General features: G+C 35.2%; 1 protein-coding gene across 4 annotated transcripts in view; it reads left to right on the top strand.

Annotated features, from left to right (window-relative positions):
- Arhgap15 (Rho GTPase activating protein 15) overlaps positions 1-22,445 on the top strand; it is a 621,152-nt gene that overhangs the window by 21,546 nt on the left and 577,161 nt on the right. For all 4 annotated transcript variants that reach the window (XM_015479148.2, XM_048812226.1, XM_048812228.1 and 1 more), the window contains exon 2: positions 7,332-7,510. In XM_015479148.2, the coding sequence (XP_015334634.1) occupies positions 7,346-7,510 (165 nt within the window). In that variant the 5' untranslated portion in view covers positions 7,332-7,345. The remainder of the gene's footprint in view (positions 1-7,331; positions 7,511-22,445) is intronic.

Below are 22,445 nucleotides of genomic sequence, written 5' to 3' on the forward strand. Positions count from 1 at the left end.
TATTATCACATTTCCTGTATATAACACCTGCCCAGTCAAAGACAATGTTACCCAGTGGGGTGGCTATGGTCAAATTCCTTTACTGTGATCTTCTTTTCTCATTATATTTGACATTTTTGAAACTGGGTTTTATTGTACGCTCTCAGCTTATGGAAGTGGTCTGGGGAAATTAGACTTAATAGAGATGTAGAAGCCACAGGGAGAAAAAGAAAAGGAAAGTGAGCTGGAAGGAAACTGAAATTAAAATGTTATTTTGGTAAATGGCTGCTGTGGTGGAGACGGCAAACAATTGCAAAGCAAGTTAATTACTGACCTGTCAGGAAAGCGTGACACGAAGGTTGTGCCACACATTACTGGAGCTACCACAGCCACAAGTCATTTCCACAAGGGAACAAACAGACTCTGCTCTACCACAGATCAACATAAGATCTTTCCAGGGGATTGAAATGAATTTCTCTGAGAAATAATATTTGTCTGTGGAGTTTCCATGAACCCTTAGCAGACTTGGAGAATGAGCTCTGTCCACACATGCAGAGACAGGAATGGGATCACATTGCATGGAGGTGTGTCATATTTAGAGAGAGGACCTAAGGCTCTTGGGGGTTGGGGCAACCATGTGGCTCTTGTGCTACAGTGAAAACCTGAAATAATTCCCTTAAAAGTGGAATTCTCTGGGGGTACCCTCAACACTTGCCTCCAATATAGTTTTCCTTACAAAGCCCATGTCATGTAAGAGAGTTTTTTCTAGTTGGATTAAAAATATCAAGTACCTAAAGAAATCTGAATCTCAAGTGAGACAAAACAAATAACTCTCCTAAAATCTAAGACAGTGAAAAATGTGCTCATTTTTTTGCCAGGGGGATTTTTTTTTTTTGTAATGAAAAAGAAACATAAAGGTTATTCTGAAATGGAAATATAGAATTTTTACATTTTTAAAGCTTATACAAATCTCTAAGAACACTTTATATTGGTCTCATAATGTATGAAAGGCACTGTTTCTTTCTGCCTTTGACATATTGTAAAATATCCATAGTTCATTGAACCTTGAAAATATTGTCAAGGATAAGTTATACATGTTTTTAAAAGAAGAAATAAACTTACTCATTGACACTTTTTGTTAGGCTACATATACTGGTATTAACTAGTTTCCATATTTGTTTTTCATTTATATAATCAACAAACATTAATTAAGTCTCTGTTATTTTGTTAAACAGCACAGGAATGCTATAAATGATTAAATAGAAAGACTTCCATGATCATTTCATCACCCTGATCTCTGCCAGATTTTCTTTGAAATTCTTTTTATCTTATATTTCCCTGAATAGTTTCCACTTAACTTTGGAGTCTATAACAAAACCAAGGATATCTGGGGCTTCAGGCTCTGGGTGCTGTCCCGGGACTACTTCGAGCAGGCTGTGGCAGCTTGGGGAAGAAGCTCTATATTTCTGAGCCTCAGTTTTCTCTGTTTGAACCAGGAAATTATATCATACTGCCTATTTATTTTTCTTAACTCCAAAATTTCTCAATACACTTTGACTTTTAATACTGATGATGAAAAAGAGATGTCAAAAATAGACTTTCAAACTCAGAGGGGCAAGCTGTGGAGCCTTAGTGCAATTAACAGAGTGCAACAAATAATCGGCAGAACAGTTATGAAATTTATGATTAGTTGGAATATCATGTTCACTCCTATTTGTGCATTTGCAGTGTGACTGTGGAAATGGAGCCCAGAATACCACTGAACCAAATGTATCGCAGAGCCAAAGTTTGTGTGACTCTAATGCTGTGCACTCTCATAACTGCTTCCTGTTTTTAAAACAGGATTGAAAGTGGAACTAGTGCAATATTGCAGGCTATTCTTACTCTTCTCTGAGTACATATAAAATCAGGAAGTCTAGAGAAACAGTGAAGCTAGGCTTAAGTGATTTACATTTCAATTTCTAACTCAGACATTTTGTTTTTGGAGTGTTTTTAAAATCAATGTTTATTTTAGGCACATGCAAAATAAGCGAATTCTTCAATATTTTCATTAGTCATTCATCAATATTCTGAGTCTCTCCTGTAAGAATGTAAACATACAAGGCATCAATTTTTGATGGTATTTACCAAAAACAATAATGATGATGATGAATGTATGACATGTTCTAGAGAGAAAAAGAGGGAATATTAAATAGGTAGACAGATCTAATAAAATTTACAGTTGATATAACTTGAACAATATACCCCATGTTACCAAGTTGCATAAAGGTAAGTATAAACATATATTAATTTTACAATCCACTTTACTAACCCTAGAAAACTGAGGGTCAGTGAGGAATGTGGGTGAAACAACAGCATATGATTTAATATTTTGTGAATGTTTTTGATTAATACAAAAACACTCTAAAGACTCACAGAATTAGGGCTTTTCTTTCCCTTTTGTGTATAGCCTGAAATTGATACAGATGTTCTTGGAAGCATAGCCATTCCTAGGAGTTGGGAGCTAAATCAAAATGGACTCTGGGTGTGAGAGTTTCTTCTGAGTCAATATTGACCAGGCTCTGCTATGCAGTATTTTTCCTATGAATTTATTTCATGAATCTCAAATATAAGATCCCTGTGTCAGGGATACCACATCACCCAATCCCAGGAGGCATCATTTGCTAGAATGCAGAGCTAATATTCATTCCCCAGTCACACATGCTGCCTCCTCTAGCATTACTTAAGGTCATTAACAGAGTGAACTCATTGACTCTTCTACTTTGAGAACTTTCTTCCATATACCCAGAAGAGTTTCCAGTTTGAGATTTAGGTAAATTTTTCCTTTAGAGTTAAGCAGACATCTGATTAATCTTTTATAACATTGAGTTAAGTTGTCAAATCAGTATGATTACGTCTATGTAATTCATGGATAGGATGGGTATTTTTAAAGGATTCAGATAAGGAATGGATGATGGAAATTTGAGAAATTTCATCCGTGTAGATGAGATGAAGCCCAAATGAGTGGGGCTTTGGCAGCAGATATGGAAAGGGACTACAAGGTGCCTGGTAGAGAAAAGAGAGGGTTAGGATGTAGGCAGTAAGAAACTGAGAAGGGTAGAGAAAGGGCTCCATGTAGGATTCAAATACAACATGCAAAATATGGCACAGAAATAGCCCTATCTACTTAGTATGAAAGGTTCATAGTAGAACGAATGAGAATAAGTTGTCTCTGAACCCACAAGTACAGTAGTCACAAGTACCACAGCCACTAGTATAGCTTTACTTCTAATATTGTCACATTTCTATCCTCCTTTATCCTCTCTCTGTCCTCCTGAATCTCCCTCTATCCTGCAGTGGAGTTTTGCTTCTCCATAAATTTAATGAGATATGTGTACATTATGCCAAGGAGAGCCATCTTCCTATATTATCTCCCTTAGAAGTCTAGAGTACCAGTTTCACATAGCACCAGTTGGATCACAAGTAGGGTGTTTTCAGTCAGTCCTTTAGCTAGAAGGGGCAAGCAGGAGGACCAGACTCACCCACACAGAGTCCAAAGCATGTGCTCCATGAATTCCATCAGATCATTCTTCCTTAATTTCCCTCTTACATAATTTTTTCTTTATGACATTTTCATAGCTAGCTTATAATAAATACCACAGGCAATGGCACTCCTTTGCATTGTCAAGTCTTCTACCCAAAATGCCCCACCTGTCCTGACTTAGCTCCAGTATGGTCTGATCTTCTCCTGTAGACTTTAGACTTTCTCTCTCTTTACTTCCCAGTTCCACCTGAGTTGGATGCCATGGCTCCTCTTCTCATCTGGGCACAATTTTATTCTCATTTAATTTTGATTTGTTTCTCTGTTGCCCTCAGCAAATTCAAGGGCATTTGGTTAAAAAAAAAAAAAAAAGAGATGATTTTTCAAATGCTAAGACAGTAGTACCTGATGGTGCCTGCCACTTAGGATAATTTCAATGAATATTAAAGGAGTAATTTTTTTCTGTTGATTGAAGGGATTTTATGTCATTTTTTCTGAATTTTTGCAGAGCAATATAATGCTCTGTAAAAAATTAGAAACCTGCAAATATTAAAAAAAAACATAAGAGCAATTATGAAGTAGTATCAAGTGTATGGCATTGTAGAACAAAATACAGTAGTCTCCCCTTATCTTTGGTTTTGCTTTCTGTGCTTTCAGTTATGCACAGTCAATCATGGTCTGAAAATATTAAATGGAAAATTCCAGAAATAAACAATTTTCAATTGTGTGCTGCTCAGACAGCATGATGAAATTTTATGTTGCTCACTCTGTCTTCTCCACTAATGGGACTCCTCCTTTGATCCAGTGTCTCTTTACTCTTTATGCTACGTTCCCATTAGTTTCTTAGAGCCACCTCTGTTATCACATCAACCACTGCAGTATTATAGTGTACAAGCAAGCCTTGCATAGTTACCAAATGCTACATCACAATATCTATGCCATTCACCTTGCTTCCTCTCATCACCTGGACAATTGTGTCATCCCATATAATCACAAGAAAAAATGGTGAGTATAGTACAACAACAAAGTCTGAGAGAAACTATAAATGCATAACTTTTATTATAATATATTATAATTGTAATCATTCAGTATGTCTACTCTATAAATTACCTTTATCATAGTTATGTACATTCAGGAAAAAGCTTAGAACATATAGGGTTCAGTACTATTCAGTTTCAGGCATCCACTGGGTTTCTTGAATGTATCCCTGCAGACCAGTGGAGACGATGTACTATGTGTGGAAAGTGAATAAAAAGAAGAAAGTGCAGTGGGATATCAGCTAAATGTGAGAAAGAGGTCAGATGGAAAAGGAAATCATGGCTAGAGGAAAGAGTGAGGAGGATAAGAAAAATAACATTGACACTGTGGTAGGCAGAGAAATCAGCCTGACAGAAAGTTCTGAAGAAGGAAGATATTTCTGCAGCCTGTCCCCAAGAACAGAGTCAGGAAAGCCAGATAAGAGGCTTTGTAAGTAATCCTGCCTTTTAACAGTAACACATCACCAAGCAAATTACAGGGCTGATCATAGAATCAATACAAGAAAGCAAATATTTGACACTGAAATTTGTTCAGAGGAAGAGGAAGCAACATGTCCTATAAATGGCACATGCCCCGGGTATGTAAATATGGTGGCTTGATGCTCTTGGTCAGAAGATAGTGGCTTCAGCCTGAGCGAGTACCTCTAATATTATAAAAACACCACACTTAGAGTTTGAATGTATTGGGTCATATGGAAGATAAAGTCTTGAATGCACTCAGAAGAGAACCCGAAATTTTCTATTAAAAAAAAAAAAAAACTTTTCTAGAATAAATTAAAATTTTATACTTGTTCCTTCATATTTTTATTTAATACTTTTTAAAAAATCTCTTTTATACTCAATTAGGTAGACTTTATATCACTCATATAAGCACATAAAACTGAAAGTAAGAGCAAAATAAATTGGTTAAGGAATTCCTAAAACAATTTTCCTGTAAACAGTTTTGTAAATTGTAACTGAATACTATAAAGTGCAAGAATTCAAAGTGTACAAATTGTTCATTTTAATGTATGCATATGCTGGGAAACCACTACAATTAAGATAATGGATATATTTATTACCCCTGAACATTTTCTTGGATTTAAGGTAATCCATCCTTGCCTGTACCCTATCCCTGAGCAATCACTGGTCAGCCTTCTCACATGCTGGTGTATTTATTTTAGAATACTATGTAAGTACAGAATAAATATTTTCCTTTTTTTTCCATTTCCTTCTTTGGGCTGCCTTTATTCACTCTTCAGAATGAGTTTGCATTTCTCCATGTGGTTTGTATGCATCAATAATCATTTTTATTGTTTATAGTTTTTACTCTATAGATAGCCTAGAATTTGTCTCTCTGGGTAGCCTTTTTGAAATTATGATACATGCATGTATATCTCTTTCTTAAAAGTGTCCCTAGGGAAATTATTAGTCTGTCCATTCCTCATTTCTCACCTCTATAAATGTATGGGTTGAATGTCTGTTTTATAGATGTTTAATGATAATTAAACCATTGACACATTGCTTAGCACATAGTAACTAATAAACATTAACTTATTTTCTAAGTTTCCATTCAATTGCCTGATGGTATTAATTATAACACTTTCCTTCTATTAAAATACTTTCTATTTATTTTAGTGTCTAATTACCTTGACCATTACAACAATTCTTGCCTTATATTTCATTAAACAAAAATAGGGCTACCAGTATGGTTGTCTTCTTAAATTATGATCATTCTTTTGGTTTCCATTGTCCTCTGTAACTGACTAATCACTTTTTGCCCAATGCTGTACACAGGTGCTCAGTGAGAACACAAAGTCTATATAGGCAAGACTTAGAGCCAACAATCAGGAAAGATGAATGTCCACTTCTAGTAATTATCAGCTGTGGTTTCATTGCAAATTTTGTGTTTTAGTGAGATGATGTGTCCACTTGAGGAACTTTAGGGGAGGGACAATGGTTGGAGAGGACCCTGGATGTGAGGAAGCAGCGAGAGCTCTTCTTCTAGTGCTGCCACAGTGGAGTTCCCTTTGTTTTCTTTTGTAAATCATATTTTCCTCACTGTTGCTCATTTAAAGTGTGCCCACACTGAATTTTTTTGCCTAAATCATACTCCTTCTATTACATATACTATTATATATTTAAATATACATATAAAAATATAACAGTGTCGTATGTAAATATACACCAGTGTTGATTTTTCTTTCTCTTCATATTCTTCATGTTATGCCCCACTAAGCTAGCAAATCTATTTCAGGTGGCAGGTGGCAGTGGATGAAGGAATTTAAATTTCCCCTGTGAATGTTGGAAGTGGAAGTGGGGGCTGTGAGATCTCTTTGTTTTGCTCTGACACCAATTCTAGTCTCTTACATTTGATCTGATTTATACATGTTTTGATTCAACAAAAAAAATGGTGCTTGTGGTAATGCCTGTGTGTAAAGTGGGTAACAGACCAGTGAAATTATGAATGAGAAGAGAAAATGTCCTCAAGGTGATTAGTGGACACCATGGTTTCTATATAGAAGGATGAGTATATCGTAATGCTATTAGAAATTTCTTAATAGAACTAGGAATTCTGAATATGGGTGGCCGCCTACAAACTTCTGAAGTCTTCTGTCATTACAGTACTACCTACCTATAAAAATCCCATTGAATAAATAACTACAAAGCAGTTACCTTCTATTTACTACTCAGAGAGGTGGAGACTCCTTTATTTAATTTTAATATCCTAATTATGCATAGGTACTTGCACCCACCAAGAGTTTTCATGGAAAAGTAACTATTTTGAATAATATAATGCTTTTATATTTTATCAGGATAACACTGTAATATGCAGAAATCTACAACTTCTAATACCTCTGTGGAGATGCTGAATTCCACCCACCAAGGCACAGGAGCTGTGCAAATGAGAATAAAAAATGCCAACAGCCACCACGACCGGCTGAGCCAAAGTAAATCCATGATCCTCACCGATGTTGGGAAGGTCACTGAACCTGTAAGTCAAATGCTCCAAATACCCCAAGTTCCCTCATCATACAGAATTTTAAAAGCTAATTAGCTTTGTTTTATTTGTTTTCCTAATGTGCATGAGAAAACTGTTTTTGTAATGCATTTTATCTTGCCTACTTATAGTCATAATAATATCCCCAGTTGCAAGAGAAGAGCTGGGTCTAATCCAAAGCGATAAAGTGGATTTGGAGCTAGGCTGAAGAGCACCTTTGACTCATTTTAAGGGCTTCTACTATCATGCTTCAGTGTCATAAAAATAATGAGGTTATGCTAGCATGTGGTGTTTGTACTTCCAAATACAGTACATCACGTTGAAAAGCCAGAGGCTAAAATTAGCTAAGAATGAACTGAGAAAAAAAAAATCTTTGAAAACATGTGAAAATTCTTTTCCTTAAAATCTCCCAGTAATATATGATAGTGGAAATTGTGATTGGATTTGGAATGGGTTTACACGATTGGAATGGTGTGGCTAGTTAAGGTTTGGAGAGGAAGCCATTCTGTCTAGATAATGTGTCATTAGGAAGATTTGAAATAAAATAGTTAGAGATGAACTCTACTGCCAATTGTGTCCCTGGCCCTGCACACATCCTGAGCCACTAAACCCACTGATTGCGATGAGTCTCCTCTGGTTAATTTTCTTCCATAATGGTGGTAACTTGCAGCTGAGGCCATAGGATGTTACAAAATTATTTATGCAATGTTAGCCACTCTTTTGGACCCCAGATCTATTTTGTTTCTCACAGTGAGAACAAGAGCAAGAAATAGGTTAGCTGGGGACAGACTGTAAGTCCCAGTCACCCTGCAGAAACATGTGAGCTATTAATTGAGTGTTCTGCTAATATCGTAGGGGCCTATGAAATATTCAGCTCCCTAACTGAGTTATTAAATGAGATAAACTTGCTGACTAGCATGCTACAGATTATATTTATTCCCCATTTTTCACTTGAATTTCAAGTGCAGAATTAACCCGGAGTACTCTCAGGAGCTTGAGGAACACATGGATTTAAACATTCTTTCCTCAGGTGTTGTAGACACATTTAGCATGAGGAAGCCAGTGATTATATCGGGGGAATCAGAAATACATCTTTAGATAAGGTAACTAATGGAAAATGCATTTTTCTTTACTCAATTTCTCATTTAAAAGTATTGTCTGCTGGGAGGCATGACACTGTTGTTAGTTGACTTCACTTTTAAAGCATCTAAAATGTTCCTCAAGTATAAGCTTGAGATAGTGGTTAGAGTAAATTATTGGATTCTTTCTATATATTATCAGTAAGAATTGTACCTTTGAAAAAGTTTAAAAGTTAAGTATATTTAATGATGCCTAACATATTTTATTGGCTGTGTTTAACAAAAGGCACTATGCCGCAGTTGTTTTTGACAAGCATGAAAACATCACAGCATGAGACTGCAAAAGGAATTATGGAGAGAAATTACAAGTGATCCATCTCTCAATGAATTATCCACCTCAATAGCCCGCAGAACTCAGCTACCAATTAACACCTACTTTATTACATGTTGGGATGTACTTAATAACTTTCATGTGTTTATGCACTATTACCTTGACTGATGCCTCTTGTACAATTAGGCATAATTGGCATATCAATATGCAAAAGTTAAAAGGATTAACCCTCTTAAAACTAATGAGCATTTCTGTATCCAGCTGCTAAATGAGACAAAATTAGCATTTTTCACTTTTGGGCAGGATTTTATCATGCAGTTTCTCATTGTTGATATTACCTTGTTACATAACTTTAGTTTGGGGGGTTGTATGCTGGACTGCTAGAGAATAAGAGTTTTCCAAAGTTAAATTAGCTATAATTATCCCAGCTTTTGTTTCCGCATTCTTAGCCTGGGCAATATGTATTCCTCGATAAGGAACAAAAATAAAAGTTACTTTTGGTTATGTGTGCTCAGTGCATAATTATATAAAAGGGGTATTTTAGTGAGGATATGTCATTTCACCAAGAAAACTTGGCTCAGAGATACTGTATTGAAAGCTTGCCATGGCACTAATTTTCTTTCTGTCTCAGTTCTTTTCATCTCTTTTTCCATGCACAATTTTCTGACTAGATACTGACAGAATGTAAAGTATTTTGGCATATTTATTCAAACAAGCCTGTTAAAGTTATCTGCTCAAGCTAAACTAAGAACTTGATTTTTTCAGAAGTTGTGTGATGGGGTGAGGTCAAGGAAGAGATTTTGAATTTAGGAGAAGTGGGAAGAGATATCTTCTAACCTGCCCGTGTTCATGTGAAGTACACTTAGTTGTAACAGAAATTCATATAAAATTGCATACTTAGAGACCATACACATGTTTTGCATCCTATTTGATAAATGTCTTATATATAACTTGTTCACCAAGTATAATGGTTATATAAGTCTTATATAGACTTTTCCAACTCTACAATGCACAAGAATCTTATTTACATAATTCATATTGATATGTTATTACAAAAATGAGATTAAATATTCTGATATCATGTTGATTGAATCACTTTGTCATTCACTCATGATTTTTTTTATTTTGTTCAATTCAAAATATTTTATCATGATTATATACTTAGAACACAGTATAAAATTCATATATGGCATTAAGAGCCTCTAAATATAAGTATTTTGATATGTCAGAATAAGCATTTACTCAAGCCTGAGCTATAAAAAACACAGGTGAATTTACTTTTAATTTATAAATTTTGATAACTTGAAACATTGCTGGAAAGAATTTCAGTAAAACAGGTATTAGTGTTCCCTTAAATTTTATAGGTGATAGCCCTCATTTCCTTAAACACCAAATACTTATTTCTATTTGGTTAATTAGTGCTTTTTTCAAATTTCAAAGAGATTACTTGGCTACCTGGGGAATGTTGAGAGGTGGGAAATATGGAGTACAGGGTTTGTAAGAAAATTGCCTATCAAAAGAGATCTGGAGAGCTGCATTCAGTGGGGAAGGAAGCTCTTTGGTCTTGGTGATTTGTTGTCCCATCCTGAGCCCCAGAGTGAGGCCTCTTAAAGGTGAATGGCTTATTTACCAGAATGTGTTGAACAGAAAGCAGACAGCTGACTGTGAGTAAATGGGGCAAGTGAAGTGCGCCTGTTTAAGGGCTAAAAAGGCTAATGTGCAATCCTGCAAATAGCTAATGTGAAAGGTTTACGTGCTTTGATGTTATTTATAAGAAGGATGCTCTAGCCTACTAGACAGTGTAGAATAGATATTAATGAAGAGTTTAAGTAGCCCAAATCAGGAAACTGCAGACATAGGATTTGCAGGCAGGAGTAATTTAGGCATTTAATGCTGGTGTCTTAAGCAGCAACATGTATGAATATTCACAGTTTCCCTCTTGCAAACCCACAGAAGGGCATTACTTCATTCATGGCCGTCGTGAACAGGAAAATATCTTTTTATTGGTGTTCAGATAAAGACTTAGGTCAAGACATTCCTAAACGTTAACATACAAGACTCCTTTTACTTCCATTAACAGATTGTGTTTGTTCATTGTTTCTTTTTAATGCATTATCAGGAAAAAGAGGAAACAATTTTCTTTTGTTTCTTACTTCTGTGATTATAGGATACTTGCCAAAGTTGTGGCTAGCCAAAAAGGCAGACATAAAAATTGCTACTAAAAATATAAACCTTCTGTTTAGCAGAGTTTTTGAGAAATATTATGAGATTGTAGGGCTTGTCCATGTTTACTCCAAATCAAGCTTATAGTTAGGTTTGAGGCTTTGTTTGTATAAATTGTCCTGAAGTGGATCCTGATATTTAATTAAAATGACACTAAATCACATTGAATTGATAAGACTTGGCATCTCAAACAAAGGTAATTGCCCGTATTGGTTTTGTGCAAAAATAGCACTGCTTGGAAAATGTGCAGCCAACACAGACTGTCAACTCCATTTATAGATCAATATGTGAAAACCATTGATCAGGCAGGCATGTGTAACAGTAACACTTTGCATTTATTTGTTGTTTTTATACCACATTAAGGCTTACAGGATTATAGGCTTCCTAAATATTTTGACTTCCTCATAAATATATGATCTGTTGCATGTTAATTAAATGAGAGTCTGCAGCCATTTCTAAAATTGTTTTTAGTTTGATGATTTCCTTTTATTGCTGTGGATCCCATGATCTGAAAATGGATTAGTTTCCTTCTGCATAAAGATTATTAAAGCTTATTTTAATGTGTCCTATTTAGTGTAAGATGTGAATGCCTTTTTGCTTTGAAAAATATAGATACCGACAATTATTTTCTCTTAGCGAGTGCCTGATCTTTTTTTATTAACTGGGCATTCTCAGCACTCAGGGTAGAATTATTTCCTGACATATTTTGCACACCCTGTAGATAACAGGTCTTTTTGATTTCCCTGATAGAATTTGTTTTCTTTCTTTTCTTTTTATCTAGCTCTATGATGCAGGCATCTGATCAAACATTATGTAGAAAATAAACTGATCATCTCAATTAAATTCCACACACACACAAATATAATTTGAATTCTGTTTTTTTTCTGATTTGAGAACAAGCCTTATGAACTGTTCTTACATGCTGCATTCTGCAGTTAAATCTTTCTTATCTCATCAATGTAAGGACAGTGTTCTGTTCCTAATCTTTATTGGACTATTGTAGATGACATTTGTAAGCCATTTTGGTTTATAAGGAAAAGCTAGAGGACAGTGGAGTGAGACTCTCCATAGATCCAAGCCTCTGATATGACTACGCAATAATGTGTCTTCCACTGCAATTTTCTTTGCCACTGAGAGGTCAATTCTGTTGAAAAATCTTTTTATATCCTCTCTATATATTAGGAGTGCTGCTTTCATAAGAAAATATTTAGTTTTATATGCAGTATTAGAATTTACAGTATTTATACACAATATTAGAATAATGAAGGAAACATGATTTCAGAAACAGCAAAAACTATATCAACAAATGAACACAAAATTCAAAGGTTACCTAAAGTAAGTAATTTAGAGTAGTTTGCATTCATTTTGAGGAGTAGATGAAAAAGTTTGTTAGTACCCAGTATGCCCTAGGGGAGAAGATTCAAATCCCACCAGAGATTTCCTTCCTTGTCCTTGTCACCCAACAACACACCATCCTGTCAAAATCTTAAACTGTATTTACCAAGCACACATTGGACTTGCCAAAAGGTTCAGAAAGTTTGTAACAATACTGTAGAGTCTAGTTCAAAGAATGAACCAGGTCTCTTGAATTTATCTATGTGGCTGTGCGGTTTCCATTTTAACTTGAGCATAGCTAAATTTGTTTATAATCTCCTACTGATTGAACATGGCGCTGAATGTACATGAGATACATTTTTTTAAAAGTTAGTCCTCTGATTACTAATTTGAATCCAAAACTCTAACCTTGTTAGCATCTGGACTTATTTCCATAATAACAACCCCTTCAGAACCTACAAAGTAATGAATAATTGACAACAAATGAAATGTTTTGATAGTTGTCGGCACAAAGCATGTTTAATGTTTTGTGTTGCTTCCTAGCTAATTATGTAGATGACACATTTGTCAGACCTTGACTGCCATTAGAAACGTGTTTCCAGAGGGGAGAAAAACAGGCTATTCATAGAGTAATTAACTAGAATGCTCAATGACCTGTGAGAGATTCAAATCGCTGCCAGTTCAGACATTGTTTTGTTACAGAGCAGAGGGGTAATTAAAATTCCAAATTACAGTCCTATGATGGAGCATTTGTTTGTTGACAGTATACTCTTACTCGAGTTTGTTAATTCTTTTTTAAATTGCTTCTAATCCATTTTATAGCTTTAGGAGTTCCGTCTTTGAATTTACTGACAACTAATATTATGGTAAATTGTACTTCAATGGAGTGCTTCATGCTTCACAGTTTCAAGGGAGCACAAGGTGGGTGGGATAAAATAGCTCCTTCCCCAAACTGACATATCAGGTGCTGTCAGCAGGAATGCCACTAATGTGGACCTTCTCCTTCAATATTCCCTTTCAAATTCTGTATTTGGGCAAAATGTGCTGGGGGTGGGGAACACAGATGAAAAGGAAAGTAACAATGCACAACTAAAAAAGGAGGAAGAAACCTAATCCCTCAACAAGAAGTGATTGATTAAGTGCTGTGGTAGCAAGGAGGAAAGAGGAGTTAGGGCTGAGGATGATTGGAGGAGCTGTGTTGAGACTGTGCTGCTTAGTTCAATGCGGAGGATGCAACAGTCACTAGAAAAGTTCACATTGATCACCAGGAGTGGCAGGTTTTACAGCAATACCTCAACCTCAGGTCAATATCAAACAGTGGGATAATAGGTATCACCCATGAGATTCTTCAAGGAAATGCTGGAAGTTTACAAATCTAGAGAGCTAATGGAGTCTTAAAAATTTCAGCTCCAGTGCAACATTTATTTAGGTTGCTGAAAGTGAGAATATAGTTTTATTAAAAAGATCTGACAGAAGTCACACGGTGTTTGATGCAGGCGAGCTGACAGAGGCATCCAGTGAGCGCTGATTATCCCGAAGTCACTGTCAGCTAGGATTGATTTTCACTTTCTCCGTTTATGTAACGGTTCCTGTAATACAGCTGACCCCAAATCACGTTACCTTGTCATTTCTCTGCATGGATCAAGAAGAGATGAGCTGAAAATAGCTAGACACTGACCTTGAACTTGCCAGAAAAGCGAGAAGTGACAGTGGGGTTTTTCTGTAGTTCATGTACAAAGAGTAAGACGCACTGTTCTCTGTTGAGTTCACCCTAGCAGCACAAGGGGGCAGAGCAGTACTAGAGATTACAGGTAAAGAGCTTCAGCACCAGCATGTAAAGACGGAAACACTGAGTGAGAGCCAGAGGTCTCATTTTAACATCTTAGTGTAGACATAAAGGAGAATTACTGATGAATCGAAATCTCGAGTCCCCCGATGTTCATAATCAGTAATCTAAAAATGTACATTCTAATTAAAAGAGGTTACCTAATACTCTGAGTGGCAGCAACTATGCTTTCCCACTAAATTATTTGCACTGTCTCTTATTTAATTCATATGATACTCTCTATCCTCAAAATAACTTTGAAACCATAGTATTATTAATAGAGTTTTTAGGGAAAACTACCAAGGCAATATGTGTTATTTTAGGTATAATGTATCAAGATATGGGAACATTCTTTTCATATTTATCAAGTATCAACATGCAAAAATTAAAAGTGGAGAGTGTTTTAAGGTGATGTGCATGTACAAATAGATAATATTTAGGCTGGAGAATGGTGCTTGAATTTGATGTAGGTTGTCTCTATTTTGAACTTTTTCCAATTTTAACTTGCCTCAATTTTTACAAATGTCTTTTGATTGATTGATCATCGTTACAAGCTGAATTAATCCAAAACACACTATGTTTGTCTAGTTAAATCACTGTTGTTCTGATACTAAATGTTTCTCATAAATGGCATCTAACAAACTTGCCAAGTGAGGCAGAGAACTGAAACAGTGTGAGAAACAAAAGAGCAAACACTGACTCAGTCATCTCCTAGGTTATAGCACCTTGCGTCATGGCAAGACAACATTTTTGAATATGTGATAATAATATAACATTTTTGAAAACCTCCATTAATAATTAGAGCTTTTCTCACATAGATTCTGTGTGTACATGTAGTATGTTTGTGTGTGTGTGTGTGTATATATATATATATATATATATATATATATATATATACACACACACACTCATATATGTGTTTATATGTATTTCTATATCTGTATAGATAGTATATATACCTATCTATATCTGTATTTGGATACATATAGCTATATAGACATGTATATGTTTATAATATATATCTAAAATATTTTTTTTTTATTATAGGAAAGTGAACACATAAATATATTTGCAAGTTGCAATATCAAAGATTTCCCAAATGATCTTTTGTAGATTTATTTCAGGATACAATGACAATGTTATGATCTGAGAAATAAGTAGAATTCTAATATATTTCAAGAATAGAATAAATAGGATATTATTCTATTGCCACAAATGAAATACAAAATATTTAGAATAGTATGTCATCACAGAAATCTGTAATAACTAGGTTTTGACCTCTGCTAGAAGAAATGCGTAAGTCCTCTGACTTGCAAGGATTTGATGTTTGCAAAAGGGTCCATGTTGGGTGATGATGGTAGATTGATAGCTAGAAAATGTGTGTGTCCAAAATTGATGCTATTGAAAGCAGTCCCAAAGAGCAATTGTATTCCTTGAGAGTCATACAGTGACGGCCTTCCTGCTCTTCAGAGTGTGCAGAAGACCTCTAGGTGCCCTCTGCTAGGTGGAAGGAAACCCACCCTTAAATGGTTGATTAGCCTCTGCTTCTGAGGTCAGGACAGACATAAAGGTGTTGGTTGTTGAAGCAATACCACAGAGTTTTGGGTTTTTGTTTCATTTTCCCCCCTTTTCCTTCCTTTCAGTGTGCAAGGCTTTTATTAGGGGACTCCAGTCCCTGATGTGTTCAGATTCGGTTTATTGTTACCATCTGTTTAATTACCCTCTCAGGTTTGTGTTGGGAAGCATGAAAGTATTTTATCTAGTTTTTGAATCCCTGTGTTCCTAAATAGATGTGGTAAAGTACATGTCAGTTTTCAAAGAGCATATTAAAAACTGAGAAGCAGAACCATCTCCAAACAACATGGAAGGCTAAGGCATTATTTTGTACATTAATGCATGTTGCAAATAAATAGCAACTGTGTAGCAATGTAGTGCTCTCACAGACCTGATGCAATCTTCTTTACATGCAACCTCCTACTCTTCTCCTTTGAGGTGAAGGATTTTTATGATTCCTATTCATTTCCAATCCACTGACAGTAAGTTTATTGGGGGAAGAGATGTGGGATTTGAGTTGTAATAGTATGAATGATTGTACGAGGTCAGATAGGTTTAAGAATGTGCTAAAGTTAAGAGAAAAACTATGTACTCAAGAAACAAGGACTGAATCTTTTGAGAAAGATGGAGAAAAAAAGAAAACAGGAATATTGGAGTTACTTTATTCTTTCTCCTGTATTTCTTTCTATTATTATGAATTATTATACTGCATCCTTTTTTTTTTTTCCTTCTGGAAAATCACCAGAATTTTTCTTCTGATGGTCATTATTGTTCTCATACTATCTGGTGCATTTTTCCATGTGTAAAAAACACTGAATAAAGTTTTACTTGCTGACACAGAGTTCTCATTAGGTTTTGTCTGAGTTATTTTACATCTTAGTATTTGGGTAAAATCTTAAAAATTCCATAAAATGAAAAAATACCAAATTTGAGTGTGTACATATAAAAATATTTTAGAGGTCACATAGGAACTCAAAATATCAAAAATAAAAAAAAGAAATGAATCAAATACTTTCATTTCCTAAATCAAAGAAGCCAAATGGCTATGTATGTTTCATTTTAATTTATCCCTTAAGAGTTGATTTCAATAAATGAGCATTTTTTTTCTGAGTTTCCAGGATATTATTAGATGAAGATTATGTTTGACAGTGTTCAGAAATGGTAGTTTTGTTTTTATGTAAGTGCCCTTCCACGGTACCTTAAACATAAATGATCAAAGTGCTGCTCTCTTTTTATCTCTATATGAGGAAACCAGTGCTGTTCTTGCCTTATGCTCTTACATTATCTCTGTGGAGGAAGAGGAATAATGATGACACCAAACTTTCCTCCACTACTTTTGGACACCTGACCTGCTTTCTTTCCCACAGGGGAAAAGAAAGCTACAGCCTTCGTATTTCCAATGAGAAGGGACATGTGTCTCCTTACATTGAATTGTCTTAGATCATATCATGTAGCACAAAGTGACCCGATACAGGAAGACAGGAAAACAAAGTGACAGTTTTGTTTGCTCTAATACAAACTCTAACATCAAAACAAGGGGGCAAAACCTAGAAGCCCACTGCCAGATGACACAAATTAAATAGCAAGAGCTGATATTCTGTACTTAAAATGTATTCAAGGCATATTCTTTAATCAGCAGTGAAAGGTTAATGAACAAATGAGCTTAGCTCAGGTTAGACAAACTAAGTGTAGCTACCACTGTTTATAAAATCCATGAGGAAGTGAATCTGGCTGATACTTGACAATACATCACACGATGTGGTCTTACCTATTGATCACAGCCTGACAATAGGTAACCTTTCATGGCAACTTCCTCTTTTACCATGAATTATTGAGAGTGTTAATGCCAATAGCACATGATCAAATAGACAGGAAAAAAATTTACATTCCTGGATGTGCTATCCTTAACCTCCATGATTTTAATATGAAACAGGGGGTGGGGGCGAAGGGAGGAGAAAGAGAGAACAAATCTCTTGTCTGGAAATTCTAATGAACTAATTTCACTTTTGCACATATTATTAATGTGACAATCTTATAATTCTTATCTGCATCTACAACTACAACACACTCTGGGTAACAAAGACCTGTTTTTAAGGGAACTTTGCTGTTGTTCTTTTCATCCTTGCATCCTCTTTTAGTTTATAGATCCTAGTAAACATTACTCTAAGATTCATGTCCTGAGGTCGCTGCCTGAATTTTGTGTTTGCTGAATAATTACCATCTCAACGCTACCCCATATGTGTTCATTTAAGATTTCCAGTATGGAAAGTAGGATAACAGGTTAAATGTTTCCGTCTATGCATCTATTTGTCCATTATTTTACTCATTCAACAGATGTTCATTGGAACTTATTTTATGTCAGAGGCTATTTTGAAAGCTGGGAATACAAAACCAATAGCTTCTCTGCTCCCTTGGAGGTTACCTTCAAGTGAGGCAGAATCCTGGTCCTGGTACGTCCTTGAATTAGCCATGTGTTTCCTAGACTTGATCTTTGTCCCTGCCACTATCACCTCCCCACTCTCAACACTAATGTTAGCATCATGCACTTGCATTTTGTCAGACATATCATACACAGTGTTTAAAACCTGCCTGTGAAATAAGAGACCTTCACTCTCTTTTCACTTTCTGAAGGGTGCATTTCTGTGAGTTGTTAAACCTCAAATGACAAGCTCTGTGCGTGTATTTTAAGTTTAAAATTGTGGAAATCTCATCTGATTTTATGTTTCTATAAGATTTCTTTTGCACAATTTGACACATTTCCTATGCTTTGTCTTACTGGGTACACACAGAGTATTGAAACACTCTCTTTGGTAGCAAGTCAAGCTATTAATGTTTCAATCTGGTTAGATTTGCAAGACTCCTTCCATTCTTGTTTCCCTTCCTTAGTCATTATCAAATGAATGATAAACGTGACTGAGTTTGGAATAAGACATCTTATTAATTTTATGAGTAAAAATAAAACATTAATACATTTACTTAATATCTATGACTGTTTTTAATTTCATTGCAGTAACAAAACATAGACCTAATTTAGACATTTACAGAACATTCAAAAATTTCATCAATTTCTGGACTTTTAAAAAATTTACTTTGATCTTTTCTTTGGGTGTTGGCTGATCATTGTGTTACTAGTACTCATGACTTATAGAATTTTCTGGGATTGATCATGGGTTGTTCTGATATAATTTATAAGCCACCATAGTAGCCCCTAACATCAGTGTTACCCTGGTCTGTGTAAGAAGAATGGCATCACATTCCTTAAAACACGCTAGTGTCCATGATACTAGTGTGTACTTACATTAACACAAAGCTGATAGCATTAACCACAACAGAGAGATCAGACTACATAGGCTCATTTGGTGTTATGATCTACCTGGAGACTTACTCTATCAAGGAGAAAAATAGGAAGAAAAAAACTCTTTTGAAGAGTAATATATTCAAATTACTTGGACATACTAGGCCCAAAATATAGTAACAACCAGGTATTAAAATAAGTCAGGTAACAGCTCTGCTTAAAGTGGATGCTTTTAAGATCTTTCTGATTTCTTGATCATGCACAAAGTATGTAGTATTGAGACCTTATAGTTTTTTATTTCTCTTATATGTGGTTGATTGAGCAGTAGTATTGCTATGGGAACTGACAAGGAAAATATCACTAACATGTACCTAGAACTCTGAAAACTTCCTTTCATCTGAGCTCCATAAACCTGTTTTAAGACTTTTCCCCATAGAGGTCAATATTGGCTTTGTGTCTACTATTCACATCCTGTTTGGGGGCTAATGGCTCTAAAGTTGGGGTTTTAAATAAACAACTGTTCTACTAACCCAATTATGCCTGCAGGTATTTTTAAAAAATCAACTGAAATGGTGTTTTTATAATTTTGAACGTAAAGGATTTCAGTTGGAGTCATGAGGTCTTCCTGCAAATTACTGTACCTTGAAGTCTTGAATTGATCATCTTAAAGCCATATCATTGACTGGCTGTTCAGGGGTGAGGGCATAATGTGGTAATTCAGAAGATTACAATTGTTAGTTACATCTTTGGAAATTCAGACGATGACAGTTGTTAGTCATAAATTTGGAAATGTAGTCTCTACCACATTTCACTGATAGTGTAAAAACAGTCTTTCTTATGTAGCTAAAGATGAATTTTCTTATTCAGATTTCCTCATTTGGGTTTAATTTCAATTTTAGACTCATGTTATTATAAATTAACAAACATCTTGCTGCCTTTTAGATAACACTAAAAAATAACTGTGGCTATCTATGGAAATGGTGTTCTCTTGTCACCAAGTTATAAATATTCTATTTATTCTGGGTTATCTGTGATTTAACTTTTGTGAGTTTTGTTAAATAGCTCTGAAAACTCAATGAGAAGCTACTTGGTATTTAAGTGAAGCAATGCACCTCTAACCCTGATGGGAAAAAAAAATCACACCAGACCCTTAAAAAGTGAGAAATGATACTAACAATTTACAATATGCAAGATTTAAATCAACTCAGATTCATCTAGTCACCCAATTACTTGTCATTTACTTTACATTTTTACTAATTAAACATAATTTGAAGATTTCTCAACTTTGTTAGAATTTCTATTTCCTTTTCTGATGACATGTAATATCCCCTAAGAAATGAAAACAGAAATGAACTCTGGAAATACAGTCTCATCTCAGGTCCCCTTTATCAAAATTTCTTTTTCTGGAGCGTGTGTTTTACCAAACAGAAGCTTTTACATAGAATAGGGTCACATGAGGAAGAAAATGCTCCTCATAATAAAGCTCAAAGTCCCCTTAGAATCTGCAGACTTAGGATTGGAATGCTGAATTCAACCTAAAGATATGTATTATTTGGTCTATACAGAAGTTTTTTTCCTCCATTTCCTTTTTAGTTTAATTGACATTTTAACATGGTGAGCTTTCACAGGAAAATTTGTTTTGCAACAGCTTTAAAAAAAAAATAGAAATTCTAGTGTCACAAGTTTCCCAAAGAGCATGCAATAACCTGCTGATGTTAAGTCATTATTACCCCACGTAGATGGGGCAAATGCCTAAATTCACAACACTTTGCCATCCATCACAGATGGTATTTCCCAATGGACTTTTGAGTTGGTAAAGCTGGTTTCAAATATCTGTTCCAGCTTTTGCATACCCACTGACAATCATGAGGCACTGAGCAGGTATTCAGATAACCGTAAGACACGCATATTCTTTAAATATAAGTTTTCATTGATAGGAAGGAATAAACTTTTGAAATAGGAAGGAACATATCTTTCATATATTAGTGTTTTTTTTTTAACATAATAGAAACTTGAGGAAATTTATCCTTTGCTGATTCCCAGAAACAGAAATTAATGAGCCTATGGCACACCAATTGCCAGTGAAAAATCAAAGATACACTGATGGGGAGATGTGGCAAGCATCTGTCCCTGAAGTGGCCTTTCTAGGTTCAATGAAACCTGTCAATGGCCTGTATCATGAGAGATAGTAACACCCTTGTTTCTTAATAAATGTTCCGTATTTTGACCAGTAATATTTTCCTATAGTCAGGTTTAGAATTAGTTTTAAGAAACACAAGTCAGATGTAAAACATCTCTCATATACATCTCCATGATAGCATCATCAAAATATGTAGCCACTGCATAGGAGAAAATGGGATTCTAGTGATTATGTGCTTCAACTAGTGTTGAGCACACTTGGAGAAAAATCTTAGCTCTGTCTCATGGTTACCCTGTTACTTTGGGCAAGCTTGACAAATATGAGCCTTAATTTCTACAACTTAAGATGAATATAAAGATATCAGTTACCTATAGAATTATGAAGATTAAAAGAGAATGTATATGAAATATAAAGTATGACACTTAGGTAGTATTCAAAAATTATAAATTACTTTTATAATTATGTCACTAATCTGTACAGAATTATTCTGTCATGCCTGCTTCTGTACCTTTGAGATACTCTGTGTGCCTCTGCCAATTGATCATCATCTTTCAGTAAATGGGCTAATAATATCTACCTATATTCTGAATCATTCTGATTCAAACCATCTTAAGCCTTTATTTTACCAAACTTGATTGATTTTACCTTCTGATTCTTAAAAGAAATCTTTAAAATATGTCTTTGTTCCATGAAAAATGCCTACTAGTTTCCATTCTCAGCTATGACTTACATTTTTTAAAATAATACAAATGTGAACCATTTAAGGGTGTTATGGTTTGGATCTGGAATGTCCCATAAAGGATCATGTATTTAAGGCTTGGTTTCCAGTGCCATAATGTTCAGAGGTGAAGCTTTTAGGAAATGATTGGATTATGAGGTCTCTAACCTCATCAGTAGATTAATCTATTAATGGATCCATAATTTGCATGGACTATTGGGAGGTGCTGAAAGATACTGAAGGTGAGACCTATTTGAAGGATGTGGGTCCTGGGGAAGTGCCCTTGAAGTCTATATTTTGTCCCTGGTCTCTTTGTATCTGTCTCTCTGCTTCTACCCTGCCACAGGATTAGAAACTTTCTTCCTCTGCCAACCTTCCTTCCTCTTATCTATGATGTTCTGCCTCATCTCAGACCAAATGCAATGGAGC

The sequence above is a fragment of the Marmota marmota genome, unplaced genomic scaffold (genome assembly GCF_001458135.2).
Source record: "Marmota marmota marmota unplaced genomic scaffold, marMar, whole genome shotgun sequence".
Lineage (NCBI taxonomy): Eukaryota > Metazoa > Chordata > Mammalia > Rodentia > Sciuridae > Marmota > Marmota marmota.